We start from the raw sequence: 19,288 nt of genomic DNA, 5'->3' as shown, positions 1-19,288 counted from the left end.
GTCCCGGTTAATGGCTTGACCCTGTTTTTCCACTTGCTTTTGGCGTTAGCTGTAAGTTGAAAACAATTGCAGTAGAGGCCATATGTTGTGTCATCCATGCACCCAACACCAATTATGTGACAGCCAGGCCTATGTCGGACTGGAAGGTGCAAAACAACCGCGTTTTGGGTAAAATCGGGAAAATAAAAACATAGGAAAATAATTGAAAAACAAAGATCTGACACAGTCATAAAACAGACATGTTGGCATTTATTAAGATTTCTTTATAACCAGAGAAAGACCATAACCCATTGTTCTCAACAAACTTCATATCATAACCCTCTTCACAGAGAAGTCCGTTTGGTGATGAGACTTAAATGAAACAAACATTCATATTTTGGAGTTCGCAGAGGAGCTGTCGAGATGCCAACAACATGGGCCCGTCAAACACCAAACCAGCCGATTACAAAATGAAATGTCTGAAATACGCGGCAAAATACAGTGAAATATGCATTGGGTGCTTTACAGAGAGGTCATTTTGATGCTGAATTTTTCAAATTTCATATGGGGCCACTTGCAGATGTCCAGGTGCCGACATAGATTAACAGACAGCTGTAAACGGTGGGAAAAATAAAATCGCACTGCCAGGTTTTCAAGCCCAGCTAGATAATACTGCCAGCTCATTGGCAAACATCCCCAGGAAACAAACCTCGCTCATTACGCAAACAGACTCCTCCATCTTTACAACACAACAGTTGGTGTTTCTAAGAATAGACATTTCAAGAAACCCCATTTCCGGCCTGTTGATAAGCACTTATTATGGCTTTCGAGAGGAAATGGGTGTTTTGAGCAAACTTGCAACTGGGCCATTATTCGACAGCTCTCTGCGATCCCGATCCCCACATCGAGCGGCACCCTTGAAACAGAAAACCTCAATTTTCCTTGAAGAATCAGCCAATGTACAGAACATAAACACAATATTTACAACCAGACAGGAAAAGCAGCTCAGTAGTCAGTGTTCCAACAATCAAACGCAAACTGGTCTTGGAATAGGACCACGGTTTCTCTTTGTCGAACAAGGTTTCTGGGTCACTTGAAAAGGCTGAGACATAACTTGTGGCGAAGGTATCTAGGGCACTGCGGTTCTGCAGCATCAATGGGTCCAAGAACAGAGGTGGCTGGATGTAGAATGGCCATTGTCACATGCCCCAGAAGCAAACAGGCAAAAAGCCAACAAGGGCCTTATTGCTGTTAGAAACAACACTGCTTGCAGCCCGAGGTTGGTCTGGGCATATTAACTTTATAAGAAAGAAAAAAAACGGAAGATTGTGATCAGAGTCAATATCTCCAATAGGAGACCACTTTCTTAGACAGAAGCTGTTTAAGCGGTTACTAATCACAGAGGAAGGAATTTGCAGTGTGGTTCATGATCAAAATAAAAATAAGTGTGTGCAAGAGGAGGGAGACCCTTTGCAAAAATGGACAGCTGGTGTTTGAAGCTTGTATCCGTCACAGACTCGCCCAACCTGGAGGGACCACAGAAACCCACAGCACTGGTTCCTCCCAAAATCACCCACACCAGTCGCATGAAGGAGCGGGCAGTGTAACAGCCAAATTAAAGAGCCATGATGGACCAAAGCCCAATCGTTTATGACTCTGGCACGCATGCAGAGTTTGGCAGGAGCATCTCCTGGGTGTACGGTGCTCTGCATCCTTCCTTGGAAGAGATGCAGTAACTAGTACTAATTTGAGAAGCCCTGGTATTCTGGGCAAAGGACAACTTGTGATTTACGAATCCTAGCACTGGACTAAGCCTCATATTTGCTGCAGAACTTTGTTGCCCACAGGACCACTCCGCCTTAAGATGTTATAATCCCCAAAGTGCCACCCACACTACATTGTGGGAAGAAGCTGAGAGCAACATTGTGTTTTCCCATTGGGGGTTGGTTTCCTCTTGTCATTGGAGGAGTGGCATTGCGTCTCCTCCCTTAAGTGACCAGAATCCTTTCACCACAAACCTTTTAAGTGCTCTGGAGACAGCTCTCTCCCAGCCCTTCTTATGGTCACCTGAAAAGGGTTACAGATCTGGAGCTCGAGAGTCTGTGAAAATACTTCCATTAGAAGGAATAACACTTTCAGCAATATTGATTTCACCTTGCAATTAAAAAAACCTCATAAAAAAAATAGAATATACAGTGTTCACCTTATAAATAGATTATACTTAGCTTAGTCTTCCATTTTTTTTAGGTCATCCATCATCTTTTCTCAGATACTTTTTAGTGAACTAATTCTAAATCCCGCTCTAATTTGTAACCCGGGTCTTTGGATTTTCTTAAGAACATGCACCCGCAAATGTAACATAGGTTATGCTTTTTTTGTTCAGTTTTTATATAAACCCCATTTTATGCTCTATTACAGTGCTACAATGCAAAAAATCCCCTTTAAAGCCCAGTTTTAAAAAAATACGAGAAACCAAAAATTGAAGTTCTCATGTTACAATTCTAAAAAAAAGTGTCAATATGACACTGCTTCGACAATAGAAAAGAAACGGGTATTTACAATTGTACAAAGAACAAACATTTAAAAGATTTCCAGCATTGTTTTATTTTTACCATTTCTTTGCTTTCTAGCAAGCTTTTTGCAAAGGGTTGCTGTGGGCGTGCCTGTACGTTTGGAACAAAGGTCAAATAGCTCTGATTTAAGGGCTTGCTCTGATCTCTATGTTCAACCTAAAAGTCACTTGTTTGAATGCTGAGAGGTTCAATCCTGCCTTTTATCCTTCCGATGGATACCACTACTTTTGGCGAAGTTAAGGATGTGGCACTTGTTATTGTCAATGCTACAAAACACCAAAATCTGCAGTAGAATGTTCTACTGAAAAAAAGAAAGCAGGTCATATTCTTCCAGGAACTCTTACACTGGAATCAGCAGAGCATCAGCTGTGCCCTTGAACCCAGCTCCAATCCTCCAGAAGTCAATGATTCTAACAGCCAGTGGGTTTTGACGGTTAGTGCCCCCTGGCCACCAATAAGTACTAAAGCCAGCGTATCCAACTTGCAGCATGGTCAACCACCAGTCCAACTAACTGCCAAACTGCCAGACAGACTCTAGCACAGACAGATTGAATGCAAAAGCACTGATTGTTGAGTATTTCTGAATTTCTTATGAGACAAAGTACAGTGCCATTGAAAGGCCATTGAAGCTGGGGCTACATCTAGCCCCACAAATGCGCTAAGATAAAGGAAATGTTGCGGCACAAATCAGTACATTTGGTGTAATTTATGATTTTTTAAAATAGGACCAAGGCACTACTAAATGTAGAAAAGTCAATTGATATCCTTATTTTGCTCCCCTGGGGGAAAGGAAGCTATTACTGGTGGAAGTTCCTTCATATAAATGATCCGTGTGGCTGCTGCACACTGTGGCAGTGTGCAGGGGATATTCGAAATTCACATCGATTGATCCTTCAGACTAATTTGACAAATCTTGTGTTTTTTTGATGAAGTGCACAATCCCTAAAAGATGGATGGTCTGTATGTCATTCATAGGGGAGACAGAACCCCAGAGTTGACTGACTCTCCCAGGCCTACCGTTTTTCAGAAGCACGGGTCTAATTGGTAATCTTGCAATTTCCCTGTAAGCAAGTTTGGACCAGAGCATTGGTTAGAAGTACGGATCAGGCAGGGGCCCTAAGTTCAGCGAGCCAATCAGAGCACTTCACCAAATGTATAGGCAGACCACACTAAGCTCCCCTAGTAAAGCAAAGCATAGTTAGCAGCAGAGTGGGGCGGGATGCCACCAAATACACTGGAAGCCCCCAAGATAATGCAAAACCCTGTCCCCTTTAGCAAAAGGCTGCATTTATCCAACTCCCGTCCCACAGTCATAAACAGGCCCCTGCTTTGGCTACAACATACAAAACCAAGTTGGGAATCAAAGCTTTGGAATAAAGTAAGATTGTACACAAATCAGATCCAAAAACAACACTCTGTCTTTTTTTAAAGGCCACTAAGGTAGGAAAAATAAAGTGTGCAAACAGAATCCCTTTCAAAACATTGCTGCAGAAGCATTCAGACCCAAGAATAACTAGAAGAGGCTGCCAAACTTGCATATTTGGGTTGGTAGAAGCCCATGGCTACTAATCGGCCTTAGCTGGCTAGTAGTGATTGATTTAGAACAGTTACATTTAGTTGTCACATTTCAAAGTTATTTAATGGTCTTCAAAAGGGGAGAGTGGTCTGAAGGCGTGGGGGCAATGGCTAATCAATAACACACTGTTCAAGAAGCAATTTGTTGATCCACTGCCAGTGGGCTCTATGGTCTGCACCTCATTGCCTTTGATGGTCTTCAAAACGCAGTGAACACTAACACAGCAACCTTGCACATTCCTGCTTCTTGCGCCAGTAATTTTTAGCGGGAAACTCGATTAGCTATTAAGAGGATTGTATTGACATAGTTTATCGAATTTGGAGTCTTGCAGTTTGTAAATTGTACTACTATGTCCCAACGTAACATTGAGTGTCGCAAGAGGTTATTAGCTAAGGCATCCAGAAAAGTGTGGTCTTGAGAGGTCACTGGCTATTGCCAGTATGGAGGAGGTCTGTTTTTGTGAGGTCATGAGCCATGACCATTAGGGAAGGGATCTGATCCCATCAGGTTTTGCCATAAGGCTTTTTGAGGTTGCCAGCCGATACCACTGGGAAGCAGTTTGGTCTACAGGCAAGATCATAGGGGAAGAGTAGTGCAAATACCTATAAAGCACATTACTCTGATCTCAAGGGTTATGTTTCCCCTAAAAGTGAATGCTCAACTCACCAGGAAAGTAGACGAGCATCCACTTAACATCTCCGTGCCTTGCATTACCCAACTTCATACCCAATCAGGACAATTATAGTGCACTTTCCATCACTGGAAGACGAGCAAACACCCAGTGCACAGAATGTTCTAGAACACAGACTGTAAAGAACTACATGCTGTTTGTATACAACAGCCACTTTGTGGAACAGCTGCTGATGTCTTTAAGCAGCTAGTGGAAATGCAACAAATTAAAATGATGCCACCAAGAGGTCAGTTATATTGGACGATTCTACCTGATGTGGCCCCCTTATACTTTACTCAGTGTGGACCAAGTCATGCCCCCCCCCCCCACCAAGTAAAGGTTGCCAACTAAACCCTTGCCTTCTGCCCCCAATGACTTTTGTCTTGGGTCACAACTAGACCAGAGCCGAGAACCCATTCGAACACTGGAGAGGTAATCTGATTTGGTGCAGAACATCTGCAGTGCCAAATTGTGGATGGATTTAGAAGGTCATCTTTAAGAGTAATCCCTGTGGACATGTGTATGGACCCCATCTTTCTATCATTAATGACAATCATCAACTGAGTCTTAAAATGACAACAATGATGGAGGCAACCAGCAACTTCTTAAATTAATAAAGGCAAATAGTGCACCAGAGGGTGGATATTATGAAGGTGCAGGCTGGCCCAGAAGGAGGCACAAAGGACCAGTCCCCTCACGTGCCACACAGGCCTCACACTTCCCACTCTCTCAGTGATCTGGAAGAGAACATACAAATTGTTCATGGACAAACTCAACAAAAACAACACAACAAAAAAATGCTTAGAATCAAACACTGCAACTGCGGACCCTGCCCATATATATATATATATATATATATATATATATATATATATATATATATATATATATATATATATATATATATATATATATATATATATATATATGTTTTAAAGAAGACATATCCCAGGACAGCAATCCGAGGAAGACGCTTACTGTGCAACACAAAAAGGTCCAAACAGTTTTGAATGAGCAGCAATGCAGGAAGGTTTCCTTCTACCAAAAGAAAGGCAGCAGCGGGGTGAGGGTGTTGTTGATGGTCAGGGCACATTCTGCAGACATAAGACCAGCTTATTGCATAGTAGGGTAACAGTGCTCCTCCACCTTGCCCCAGAGCTGGGACAGCTGCGCTGTGGCTGTGGAACCTGGCGTTAAGGCTTTGACAAATCCTCATGTGTTTGGAGGGTCCCATCAGCCTGTGCAGGCCTTACTGTTTCTGCCCATTGGATGCACCACTGAGCAACTGAGTTCCAGGAGCCCAGACTCGATTCCTGAGCCATCCTCCACAGCAAGCCAGCTGCCTGTGAAACCAGCAGCAACGACTTCCTGGCACTTAAAATGCAGCTTCAGGGAGCTTCCCCAGGAGCTCCGATACCTGCACCATTATACCTAATAATGTCTATTGGTAATTTCTCGCTGATGCTTGGAGTGGCTCAGCGCAGGCAAAAGGCACATAAGCAAACACCACGTTCGCATAGACTCCTGCGCTTTCGATGATTGGACAACAGGACTTAGAAGAATAGAAATTTGCAGCACCGACCCCTGAATGTGGGGGGCTGGGAGAAGTCCTCAGGACCCTCGGGAGAGGGGATTTTGCAAAGTGTTTTTTTTATGGTCACTGTGAAATTGCTTGGTCATCAGCTCACTGAGTCTTCAGCCTCACCATCCCTCTCAAACTCGTCCTGGATCTCATCCGTGTTGCCAGAGTCGCTGCTTGCCACAGAGCTGGCGGTCGGTGAATCACTGCAGGGAGCAAAGAGCAGGGGGGTTACTCTTATTTACATCTTTGACATGAAGAAAAATAACTCTCTGTCCCACAACAGAGGTTCTGCTCAGCCCAATTAAAAACAACGAGTATAGTATAGTATACACGCTTTTTAGCGAGAGAGCAAGAACTCAAATTCGAATATCGCCAAATCTATGGCCAATCGCCTATGATGAGACATTTCTAGGTGGGAATTCAGATGACCTAGTGTGGCAAACAGTAATTTGCTTCTCTGATAACATTTTTAAAAACTGTTTCAAATGGACTCCACCCTCCAGAAATAACTGCGGCATGAACACACGGCTTTTTAATGAGGAATGACAATGTTTTAAAAAATAAAAATACATTATTCAGTATACATTTTTGGAGGTCATCTCTGAAACAGTGCATCAGGGTTTCGATTGCTGTGCACGTATTGGTTTACAGTGTAAAGAAAGCGTAAAGACAATGGAAAAGAAATGCTCTCTCTGGCTATCAACTTGCCTCTGCCCTGCCCATCTCCTGCTCCATCTCATAACAGTAGGAAGTGAGAAAGCAGACATAGAAATAGCACCCTGCATCCCCAAGCCTAACGGAGGGGCAAAGGGAAATACGGACACGCCATTGTATCTACTACACCTCCTCTGCGAGCACATTTCTATCAGCCGGAAAAATGCTTTGGTTTAGGGTGACCTCTGGAGGGAAATGGCCAGGGATTGTTGCGCTATTCCAGTTCCCCTATCCTTTGTTCAGCAGGCACTCTCTAGTAGGGAAAAGTCATGTGTGGCCTCATCTGGGGCCCCATCAAGAAACTGGCCTCAGAGTTGGGGCTGGAGCTTTCGAAACCCAAGGAGCAAAACATCTCATGCCTCTGAGAACCCATTGGGTCCTCTACCCCACCCCTCTACTGCCATTCACATAATGTTTCCTGTAAAATAGAGGGGAGGAAGAGAAAGAAAAGTGAGAGACGGGAATGATTGTCTGTTGAGGCCAGGGTGGGAGGGTCCTTGGAGAAGGCAAATGTTTGAGTAATGGGGAGTGGGATGAGGGACATCGAAATGAAGAAGCAAGACTAGGGGACACGATCCCTCGATTCCGAGTCTAGCCTGAATGGGAAAGACTACCTTTTTTGAAGTGGTCTTAATGTGGCATACACTACAGTAGCAAGCAAGAAAACGTGTTCCCATCTACCCTATGTTATTTACCCTGCTTCCCTTGTTCCAGTTTCCAAGGGCTCAGGTCCCTTCCTTCCTTCTATATAAAGATTGCATTTGTTATTTCCAAAATACTTGTAGACAAGGTGGTGTTGCAGATCACAGATGGAGTGTATCAGCAGAAATAGGGGATTAACTCAGCACTGCGATTGGGACTGTGGAGGGACTTCGGCAGTGATGCATTTGGTTAGCAGTGGCAGGCAGTGCACAAGGCCATAGCGAGGACGATGTAGCCATGTGCAGTTGCCAGCTGCTTCAATGTAGGATCAACCATTACAGTCATCCATGTGCCTTGTCAGTAAGAAACCAAAGATTAGCTTCCAGATGCCATCACTGGTCCTACCATCTGAACAATCACTCGATCGACAAAATCCCTAATTCTAGCGTTAATAAAATACAATAAGGTCAGCACTAGTTCTAAACTCAAAGGCGCGCTCATTAATGCACGCTCCATCCCTGCGCACGCCCTTGATATCGCTGATTTTATTGTCACAGAAAACCTTGACTTTCTCGCAATTACGGAAACGTGGCTGCATGTAGCAGCTGGCCCCTCTCTGACCTTGGCCATCCCCGACAACTATGCCATACTCAGGTGTGACAGGGACACTAATCAAACTAAGGGGGTGGATTAGCTTTCATATTTAAGAGCTTGATTAATTTTAGAGCTGCCAACAGTCTGCAGCTGCCTTCAGCTGAACTATTGTCTATTAAATTGCCAATCTCACCTAATCACACGACCACCGTACATCTCATCTACAGGCCCCCTGGCCCCACCTGCTCTTTTGTCGAGGATGTCTCATCTATCCTAGCCACCAGCACTAAGCCCAACTCGCAAATTATATTGGGAGACTTCAATCTAGGATACCATGATACAAATTATGCCAAGGCCGCGGACGTAGAAAGAGCCCTTGCCGACTTCGGTTTCACCCAACAAATCAATGGGCCCACCCATATCAAGGGTCGCATCCTTGATTGGGTTTCTGACATGATCTGCGCGATTAACGTCACCTATGTGTCTCGGTGCGCATGGTCTGATCACCACATAATTTCATTCTCCATCAAAGCCAGTCCACCCACAGATAAACCCAACCTTGCCCCTCCAACTTCCACATGTAACAAAAAAGGATATCACTGTTGAAAAATTACTCCCACTTATCCTTCCTCTCTTGAATTTGGCATCCACGGTGAACTGCTTGGACCCCACAGTGCTTGTAGACACCTACAACCAGGCCATGCTAAAAGCCCTCAACACCATCGCCCCCCTCAAACTACGCAAACATAAACCACGGTTCCACCTTAATTCTTGGTTCACCGCACACTTACGCGATTTGGGTAAAGAAAAAAGAAAAGCCGAGGATCACTGGAAAAGTTCACCTTCTCCAGTCAACAAAAACAACCTTACAGCAGCCTCCCTTACCTACAAAGAAGCCATCCTAGCTGCAAAAAAGGAAGTATACAATAATAGAATCACTCAAGCCCAATCAAATACCAAATAACTCTTTAAGATCCTCAGGGAACTTGAGTCTCCTGTCACCCCCATTGATACGTGCACCCCTGACACTGAAGGGTGCTCCAACATTCAAAAAGCTTTGCTTGACAAAATTGCCATGCTCCAAGCCAAAATTAAATCTAAAAAAAGCCACCTATCTGACTCTTCTGATAACCCCCCCGTCTTACAACCCCCCCCTCCTAAAGACTCCTTCAAACCCTTCAGTTTCTCCCCACTTACCATCAAGGAAGTAGAAAATATCATAACCAAGCTTAAGCCTTCGAACTGCCAAGGTGACGCCTGCCCTGCACCTGTCATAAAGGAAGCGGCACATGATCTTGCTTCTTTCATTACTTCATTCATTAACGCTTCCTTCAAATCGGGAACTGTACCTGACAACCTTAAGGTTGCCTTGGTCATCCCATTAATCAAGAAACCCAATCTCGATCCCACTAATCCCTCTAATTACAGGCCCATCACCACGGTGCCATACCTTCTCAAAATTCTGGATCGATTGGCATATCTCCAAATCCAGGACTACCTTGAATCCAACAATCTATTAGGGCTCAGACAATCTGGCTTCCGTCCCACACACGGTACGGAGACAGCCTTAATTGATTTGAAAACCCAAATCGAGGAGCTGAAAGACAAGGGTAAACTGGCGCTCCTGCTCCTCCCTGATCTTTCAGCTGCCTTCGATTTGGTCGATCACTAAAGCCTCTGCCACCACCTCAAAATTGCGGCCCATTTTTCTGACGCAGCCTCTTCCTGGATCAGCTCTTTTTTGGCTAACAGAACCATGAGGGTCTTCTCTCCCCTTGCCGCAGCTGATCCAGCCCACGTCCCGTGCAGAGTTCCACAAGGATCTTGTGCATCTCCAATGCTTTACAACGTATTTATCAAACCGCTCTTTGATATATATGACTATCTGGGTGTCTCCTACACAAATTATGCAGATGACACCCAGATACTCATCCCTATCACTGGTGATTATGTAACAGATGCTAATGCACTCAATGTAGTTTACACTGTCATCCAAGCCTGGATGGCTCATCAGGGGCTTTGCCTCAATGATGAAAAGACCGAGTTAATCATCCTCGGCTCACAATACAAACTTACTAAGCTTGACCCCAATTCAATTCCTTCAACATTGATGGGAATGATATGAACGTTTCTCACGTCACAAAAACTCTAGGAATATATCTAGACTCTACTCTGTCCCTCAATCGACAAACTAACTCAGTTGTCTCAGCGTCACCCTACACTTGCAAATTGATTACATCATGTCGCCCCTTTCTGACTATTGAGAACTGTCTGATTCTCGCCAGAACCCTAATCATGTGCAAAATTGATTACTGCAACGCCCTCTACCTAGGGACCAGTCAAAGAAACATTGATAAACTCCAGGTCACGCAGAACAACGCCATAAGGGCAGCTCTCAACATTCCCAAGCGGTCACACATTTCCACTACAAGACGCAACCTGCTCTGGCTACCCATCACTCACTGCATCTCCTTCAAAGCACTCACTGTAACACACAAGGCCCAGAACAATGCAGCCCCGGCTTACCTCTCTACGCGATTTTCACAACATTTAGTATCCAGACAACTAAGATCCTCACAATTTCACACTGTGACTATTCCTCGCTTCAAGTTAGACAGCCGGAGGTTCGAGCTTCCCAGTCCTCCCGGCTAAGCTCTGGAACACCCTCCCTAATGCTCTTAGAAACATTCCTGCCTTCCACTCCTTCAAAACCAAAGCCAAATTGTGGTTACATGAACAGGATGCCCTTGCCTCTTCACTTTATGTGATACTTCTGTCTATTCTCACCGTTTGATCTTTGTACGTAGACTGCCATCTTTTGTATTCTCAGTTGCTTTCCTCCATCGTTTGCTTGGTCCTTACTTTATGTAAATATGTGTAAATTGTAAATTTGTACTGTTCATCCTATGTGTTTTAAGTTGTAACTGCTTCTTAAACGTGTAACTGCCTTCTTAAACATGCGCCCAGATGCCCGTGGGCAAGGCGCTCACTACAAATAAAATAAATACAAATATGGGTGAACTGGAAGAGATGTACAGGAGTACTGTCGCTTAGGACAGACCTATGATGATATCACTGTGGGTGGATCCCAATCCTGACAAGGCCAGGCCCGCTACTGGTCAAGAACGAGGTCCAGCCTCTGAAATGTGTGCTGGCCGCAGCACTGCCATAGCAAAGCGAGCTGCGGGTAAGGCATGTGGCCTCTGGTGGAGGTTGACAGGTCCCAATACTGTAACCTTCAACTAACCTGTAAAGAATGGCATTTGTGCGTTGCAAGGTAGAATTGCAATGTTTCTTGTTACTTCATGTTGGAGAGGAAGGCTGGGGAGGGAAGGTGCTCATTTTAAGTGAAGTGAAAATCTGACTGAAAGGACCACGTCCGCTAACACCTCTGTCCCATGGGGTTCTCATGGTTTACTGGTCGCCCTGTTAAAAAATAAAAAGCATTGGATTCTGGGTGTTCCCAGTTTTCCGTGGCCTTTTTTACAGCAGGACCAGTAAACAAACATTACTGCGTTAAGTACATGCATGGAGGCTGGCATTATGGGTATCGCTTGCTTTTCACACATTTAAGCAGCGGGCGGAATCCATAAGGGTTCATGACTCCTCGCCTGCATCAAAATTAGATGTCGAGGAAGACTCTTTCCGTTTTTCTGTATGAAGCAGGGGAAACAAGTGGACGGCATTTTACTCTCTTGCCCCCTGCTCCATTCAGAAAATGAATACCACATGACAAGGAACGTACAAACCAACAAATTCAAAAGGCGTCCCAGACCATTTGGTTTACCTACCTACCTACTTACTGGCCAGAATAAGGGGATGGCTGACGGGACGTACCCCTTGCATCCAATCACTGCTGCACCACAAAATCAAGTGACAGACCAAAGGAAAGGCAGAAGCAGTTCTACGCTCACCCCCTCGAAAAACAAAATAAAACCTGTCCCCCCTCTAAGACCAGTCCACTATTGCAATTTAAAGTAAAGAAAATTAAGATTGGACCAGAGAACACAAATGAGCAGAAACACATTAAAATAAATCACTTCAAGATATTAGTGTTCTTTACATTTTCTGCCTAAGTCTTTCATGCATCAGCCAATGGGAATACAACTTAGCCTTCCATTTACCCGGGCCAAGCGAAGTACAAGCGGAATAATATCCTTAGTGTGTCACAGGCAGCTCGTTGGCCCTATACAAACTTGGCGCTGCCTCGTTGGAGCTGTTGACTTATGTTCCAGTTTCTCGAAAACCTCCCCAACAGGTTGGAAAGGTAATTCCCATAAATGGAACAAAGGGCTGGCATATTCCCCTAACATTAATAACTCCGGATTTTCCAAGAATTTCTCTGGCCGCTATTAAATGGATGACTGCTCACCTGCCAGCAGAACCTTTGATTAACCGGCGGCAGGTCTCCATCTGAACGTCCAGACCCCGTTTCATGCTGCACATCTCCATGTACTCATGAAGGTGGCGATTCATGTCGCTTTTCGCTGTGGCCAGTTCCAGCTGTAAAAAAAAAATACGAATATAGCTGTGAAATATATAAGATAATAAAACGATCAAAATAATCCTCACACATTAACGGTGACAGAGAATTCCAAGAAATACATATAGCCAGCCTTGTATAGTCAAGCCTAAGGGACATCGGAGTGAAGACACTATTGAAAAAGGAAGGATATTTTTTCTTGACCTAGTGTGCGGACACTCGGTCAGGAAAAAAAGATCAAACTTTCTTCAATATAAGTACTGTCCACAGGACAGCGTTGCCTCACCAAACAAAAACACAAAGTGCAGTAGGGGGATGGTGGGGACACAGCAGTCACTTCAGACTGAAAGCCCAATAATGTGAGACTAAATGGTCCCTTCCCAGCATTCACCAGGTTGCAGGCCGGCCTGTCTTTAGAGCACTGGATTACAACTGCTGTCAGAGCTAGGATTTCGTATCCAAGGCTAGAATCCCAGGCCCTATCCATGGCTCCAAAAGCACAGACAATTTATAGCGTTCTAACAACTGACATGTAAACTCCCACAGTTCTAGAGGACTTGCTGTGTACCTTTTATCTCTACACATTACCACCACTTAGCTGTAAGGCTGCAGGGGTTGGCGGTGCGCCACAGATTAGGTTTCTGTCATTAGTAGACTATGTCTACAAAATTGATCCAAATGCCGATGGACCTCGGCTGGCGTCGCACATGCTGCAAATCATTCAACATAAGACGAGAATATTCCGGCTCTTGTGTAGGCAGACAGAAAAACTAAATTTAACTGCTCCAAAAATAACGTCACATAAATCGCCATGTCATTTGTATGTGTTTGGCATGCATCCCCTATGCACCCGGTACACTGTAGAGTACTAGAGTACAGCATACAAGTGGCAGGCACCAGCACTCCGTCCGCTCACCTCGATCTGATCAATGGTTTCCTGGTATTCTTTGTCTCTGGTTTTGAAGAAGGATTCCGTTTCATGGATCAAATTCCCCAGGTTGTCTTCCTGCTGAATAGAAAATTAAAGAAGCCAATTAGTGCACGGTGACAATGGGCTCGTGTCCAGTTACAACACCTCAAGGCATCACAGATTAGCTCAGCTTGCCTCACCTGAAGACATCCCCTGTATAGAAATGCATACAAAAACACCTTTGTTGATGTGTCGAACATTTGTACATGATAGGCAATTGGGGCCGTAGACACCATTGGAATGAGTCGTCCTGCGTGCACGTAACCGAGTCAAGCGTAGGTCTAACCATCTGGGGCCAGATTATTAAAGCTTTGCACTAGTGCAAAAAAAGTGGCGCAAATGTATTTAGCACCAATTTTGCTGTTTAGATAATAAAGAATGGAGCAAACAGGTTTAGCTCCAATCGGTATTATCAACAAATTAAAGTTCACTGGGGCAAAATTGGAGCAAGTTGTTTTATTAGCTACATTTGCTGCATAACATGAAGAGAAATGTCGTAAACCCCTTTTTGGTTTTTGTTATGCAACACACCTTGTACAAAAAACAGTCTGATTCATGTTTGGCCTCGTGCAAACGTTTGTTAGATAATATGGAAACTGGTTTGCTCCATTTTATATTATCAAAGCATTTGCTCACTTTTTTGCACTGGTGTAAATGTTAGCTACGCTGACCCCAGGACCAGGGACTAGTCGAAATGTACACTAAGCATTGTAGGGTAAATAGTGTAAAGTAAACATGTTTTTAATATTTATAAATGTAACATAGTACATAAAAGGAGGCGGCGTGATTATTGTAGGAAGGAGCTTGTCTATAGATATTCAGGTGGGAAAATATTGGTGGCGTGCAGGGATGGTCCCCCCAACCTTCAATATTAAGTATTATAGGAAAATGGCAGTCGAGCAGTAAAGTAAGGTCTGGGCATGTAGGCAAAATGGGAGGTTTGGGTTGTCATAGCACCTGTAAACATCCAATAAGCATAAGATTAAACTACAACTAATTGGTTTAATAAGAGAAACGATGCATAAATGCAAGTTTCTTGGTGTAGAGCCCAGTGCACCAGATAAGATTTTGAAGTGGGAGTATTTTATTCCCTATGTTTTGTAGTTGGGAGCAAAATGATCTTTCGGGAAGTAAAGAATTAAGTTGCATTCCCAAAGGGAGTATTTCATAAGCGAGTAAAACTATGTTTCAACTGTAAAACAGAAATGTTTTTGTAATAAATACTTCTTTGCACCTTTTTTATTCAGATTAAGATATATTTTTCATCTTAATATCAGGCATTAATAGTTTCTTTGTGTGGTACTAAGTGCACTACTGGTCAAAACCTATCTATGCAGCTTTGTAGGTGATACCAAGAGCACAAGGTATATTTGTCTGTTTCTGACTTTTTGTTGGGAGTATTTGTACTCCCTATTTTTATTTGTTGGGAGTATTTGCAAATTTGTAGTAAGAAAAAGTGGCTGACACACACCTTATCTGTAATGAAAAGAAATTAAATGAAATATTTATGTAGATCACGCTCATACACACGTGTTTGGGCTGGTACACAATCTGTAGGGCTGTTAGAGCCCAATAGAGTCAGTGGGCCTCATTACAAGTTTGGAGGTAGCCTGCCTGTAATACAGGTAGGGGACCTCCAAACTTGTGGAAAAATCTGGCACCCACGAATGGGCAATTACAGGGGTATTCCAGCCCCGCTGGAACCAGTAATTGCCCTTTCGCGGGTGCCAGAATCGGATGATCCCCATCCCCATTTGAGCCCCATAGGACTCAATGGGAATGCCTGTAGCACCGGCACCAATCATTACGGTGCTTGTGCTACAGGCATGCTGTGCTCGCGGGTTCCTTTCATTCTGCCAGATCACCTGGCGGAATGAAAGGCACCCGTGAGCACACCTCAAGGTTTGCCGGTCCGGGTATAACGGTACCGGCAAGCTTACCAGTACCATTGCATCTGGACCGGCATGAGGCCCGGTGTATTGAATCACTAACTTCTGAATTCATTACCTAGGAAAACCTTTCTATGAGGCATCTTCACAGACCTATTTTAAACGTTGTTTTGTTGAAATGTTGACATACCTGCTTCTTATGTTAAATATTGTAGGTTGACATTTAGACAATATTTTAATCTACATTATTTTTACAGGAACTTTTGATAGAGAGTCTCTGGAAAGGAACTTATTTCAACATTCCTTTCATACCACTTGAAGTGTTGTCAGCAATATCCCACAGTCGCAGAAAGTGTGATTGCAACAATCAAGACATCTTTGTTTTGTGTGTTTATATTTCTATTGTACGGATAGTATTGTTTAAAAACTTGTAACTCAAAGGAATAACATCATACCCGAGAAATGCAGGATATATAAAATCTCTTGCATTCTAAAAATACCCTGCACGGTGACCCTACAATCAGGGGCGGACTGTGAACCAAACGTGGCCCTGGAAATGCTTTTCAAAGTGGCCTCACATTACACAATTCGAGCAAGCCCAAGGTCTCCAAGAAGGGTTTGAGCGGTTCTCCCACGCCAGAATTTGGGAAAGGAGGTACCAAATAGAGAATTTTAAAGCACAATTGTGCCTATATATGGATTAAAAAGTCGTTAAACATAGACGGAGTGAGGCATAACATACTGGGAGTTTCATAGCAAATTAGCTGTGGCAGATGAGGAGAGATGGTAGGAAGGGGACAGTAGGTTTGGCAAAAGGCTAAGATGAGCAGCAAACCAAGGTGCCCACACAAAACAGCCCACGGTGCAGTGGCCCACCGGAAGATCTGTCAGAGTTCCCTGTAGGCAAATCCACCTGTGCTCTCTGTTCTGGTGGGATCTATGTGATGACCGCAAGCCCATAATTGTGATGGCCGAAAATGCCTACTTTTTTTAATTTATTTTTTTAAACCCCCTTTACAGCACATAGATATGCGGGGAGGGGGGGGAATCCCCCGCAGCACCTCCCATATTACCATTATATCATATACCCCCCCTCACATATATATGTAGTGTAAGGGGGTCTAGAAAAAGTCCGAATTTCGGCCCTTGCAAGTATGAGGGCGACATTTTGGGCCATTACCGTTCTGGTGACATCTCCATCTCACTTGGCCTTGAGCCTCGTGGATTATAACGCCCTGGGATGCACTCGATGCCATTTGTAGTGCCCGCTACACATTCTCTACATAATTCATAGAGCAGGAATTTAGTTTAGAATTCTCAATGGTTTAAAAATGATAGCATTTTTCAGTAGTAATAAGTCGCAATTCAGGAAGACAAGCTAACACATAAGACTGCATTGTGCAATTCCAGATCTACAGAATCAGTAACCTAGTATTCTCCTATAATGACCACTAGGCCCTGGCTTTGGCGACATCTGACCTGTCGTGAGTACCCGCCATTGGTATTGGAAGACCATAATACGTGGCTATAATATGCATGTGTAAGGAAGAAGACGAGACGCGAGCAGCATTCAGCAGAAAGGAGGAGAGACAGCTCGAGACTGTTCTAAATAGAGGGGAAGGAGAGCGAGGAATAGTGAGGAACAAAGACAGAGGAAGAGGAGATAGAGACCATGGAGGGAATGAGAGAGAGAAAGGGTGACAAAGAGGTGGAAATGACGAGACAGAGGAAGGGGGCGAAAGGGAGTAAATGAGGAGAGTGAAAGAGCATGAAAAAATGAGAGGTGTAGGCAGAGCGGGCGGAAGACAGTTGAAGGTGAAAGCAAGACCCTGAAAGGTGATTGGTATATGATGGGAGAAGCATCACCACTAGCCATATCTACTGTACAGCAGGTTTTATCACCTTAAGATTGGACTCATTCTGAATCCAGGACCCTCATCCTGGGGGCTACACTGAAGCAGATATGCGCTCCTCTGCACAACCCACTACTTCATTGATATTCCGCGCTTCAGCTCAGAGAAAAGAAATCAGGTAAAATATTCTGCATTCCGCAACCTCAGCACTTGCCTTGCCTTTCGCTGCAGAGCTGAAATGTGTCATATGATACACGATAATGGAGACACACACACCCACAGTCAATGCACAAATCGCAGGCGGTTTACTGGGCCCCATGTGTTGTGCTGTGCCCGGGGCTCATGTGCCCCGGTGAAAGAGCTGGTTTTGGCTGTGGGGTGGGCGGTCAGATGAGAGGCTTGCTGCAGACTTTGGCATTTAGCACAAGTCTGGCTTCTCCACTGTCAATCCCGCTCCTTTAGTAAGAAATGCAGAGAATTCCCGGTGGGTCGTGCTTGCTATATCTTTCCAATGCATCCTTCTAGGTTACTTAGGATATTACAGGGCGGTATTAAATCACAGACTAGCCAGGAGATGATGGATGGAGGACATCAGGAGAGGGGATTGGACCGGGAAGAAGTTAAGAAAATATCAATTCGGGATACAACATTGATTGTATAGAACAGAAGAGGTCTGGGCAAATTGTTCAAAATGGTGTGTTGCCACCACAGGGATGGTACATTGAAGACACACAACCGTAGAGCTGGACAATAACTTTATGTCCCCACAATAAAAAGGATTAAAGCAGGCGGTGCTAGCTTCACTCACATTGCTCCTAAACAATGGAATGCCCTACCAAACACCCTTAGGGCAGAGACCTCATACATGTCCTTCAGGAAATCTTTAAACAATGCTCTTCAACTAACCCTTTCCCTCATTCGCCAATCATCGGCCACAAACCTGCAGCCCAAGGACCCGCTCCAGCCCTCCCTGTTGGATCATCAACATCCCGAGTCCCTTCCCCAACCCTCCCCTTTATACCTCTGTCTAATAAGCGTACCTCACTGTTTATCAGGTTCACTGTAAGCACGGACCACAGTCAGGCTGCTATGATCTGTTTTTTCTCCCTATGTTCCCTTCCCATGGTCCTCATGTAACTAAATAAGCCTGCTTGTACAGCGACACGATGCCCTTGGGCTGCTTTGTGCGCTATATAAATGTAAAAAATAAATAACTATGGCCTGTGGGGTCAAGAGGAGGCAGTTTAATGGGTAGATTGGAGAGCCAGGCAGTCATCATTGGCCATCCCATTTCTGCAAGGAACACTCATTTGAAACACATTCAAGGGCTTTGCTACAGACTCCTAAAATCGAACTGACAATAAAATCCTTAAATGCCTCAAGTCCTCAAATATTGCATGCCACCAAAGACCACTTCTGCAGACACATCAATGGAGAACGGCCATGGTGAACAATAAGGTCTGCTTTTTCTTGGGCAAGCTGTAGTGGGCACGTCCCTTCTATAGAGGGATTGTTAACAGAGAAGCATTGTCTAGTGCGGTAGAGTTTCAATACATACAGTTTACATACTGCCTGCGAGATGAAATTGATTAATGGCGCATGCAATCGACGCTGCACACCTGGACATGAGTTTTGAAACCTCCGGACTTCGTTTTGTTTAGACTTGTTCAGAACTAATCTCAGGTGCTTTTTTCTGTTAAACAAGCGTTTTTTTTGTTAAACAAGTCACTAATTACTAACACACTTTGAATTATCAGTAAAGT

At 44.2% G+C, this 19,288-nt stretch overlaps 1 protein-coding gene across 4 annotated transcripts in view; it reads right to left on the bottom strand.

The window, feature by feature from the left end:
* Nucleotides 1-229: 229 nt before the first annotated feature.
* Nucleotides 230-19,288, bottom strand: part of IFFO2 (intermediate filament family orphan 2) — a 130,479-nt gene continuing 111,420 nt past the window's right edge. For all 4 annotated transcript variants that reach the window (XM_069611077.1, XM_069611076.1, XM_069611075.1 and 1 more), the window contains 3 exons: nt 13,730-13,822; nt 12,703-12,833; nt 230-6,583 (listed from right to left, as the gene is read on the bottom strand). In XM_069611077.1, coding sequence (XP_069467178.1) covers nt 6,478-6,583; nt 12,703-12,833; nt 13,730-13,822 — 330 coding nt within the window. In that variant the 3' untranslated portion in view covers nt 230-6,477. The remainder of the gene's footprint in view (nt 6,584-12,702; nt 12,834-13,729; nt 13,823-19,288) is intronic.

The sequence above is a fragment of the Ambystoma mexicanum genome, chromosome 8 (genome assembly GCF_040938575.1).
Source record: "Ambystoma mexicanum isolate Mex_15411 chromosome 8, UKY_AmexF1_1, whole genome shotgun sequence".
Lineage (NCBI taxonomy): Eukaryota > Metazoa > Chordata > Amphibia > Caudata > Ambystomatidae > Ambystoma > Ambystoma mexicanum.
The sequence above is the reverse complement of the archived record's forward strand: the minus strand, read 5'-3'. Positions and strand labels throughout refer to the sequence as shown.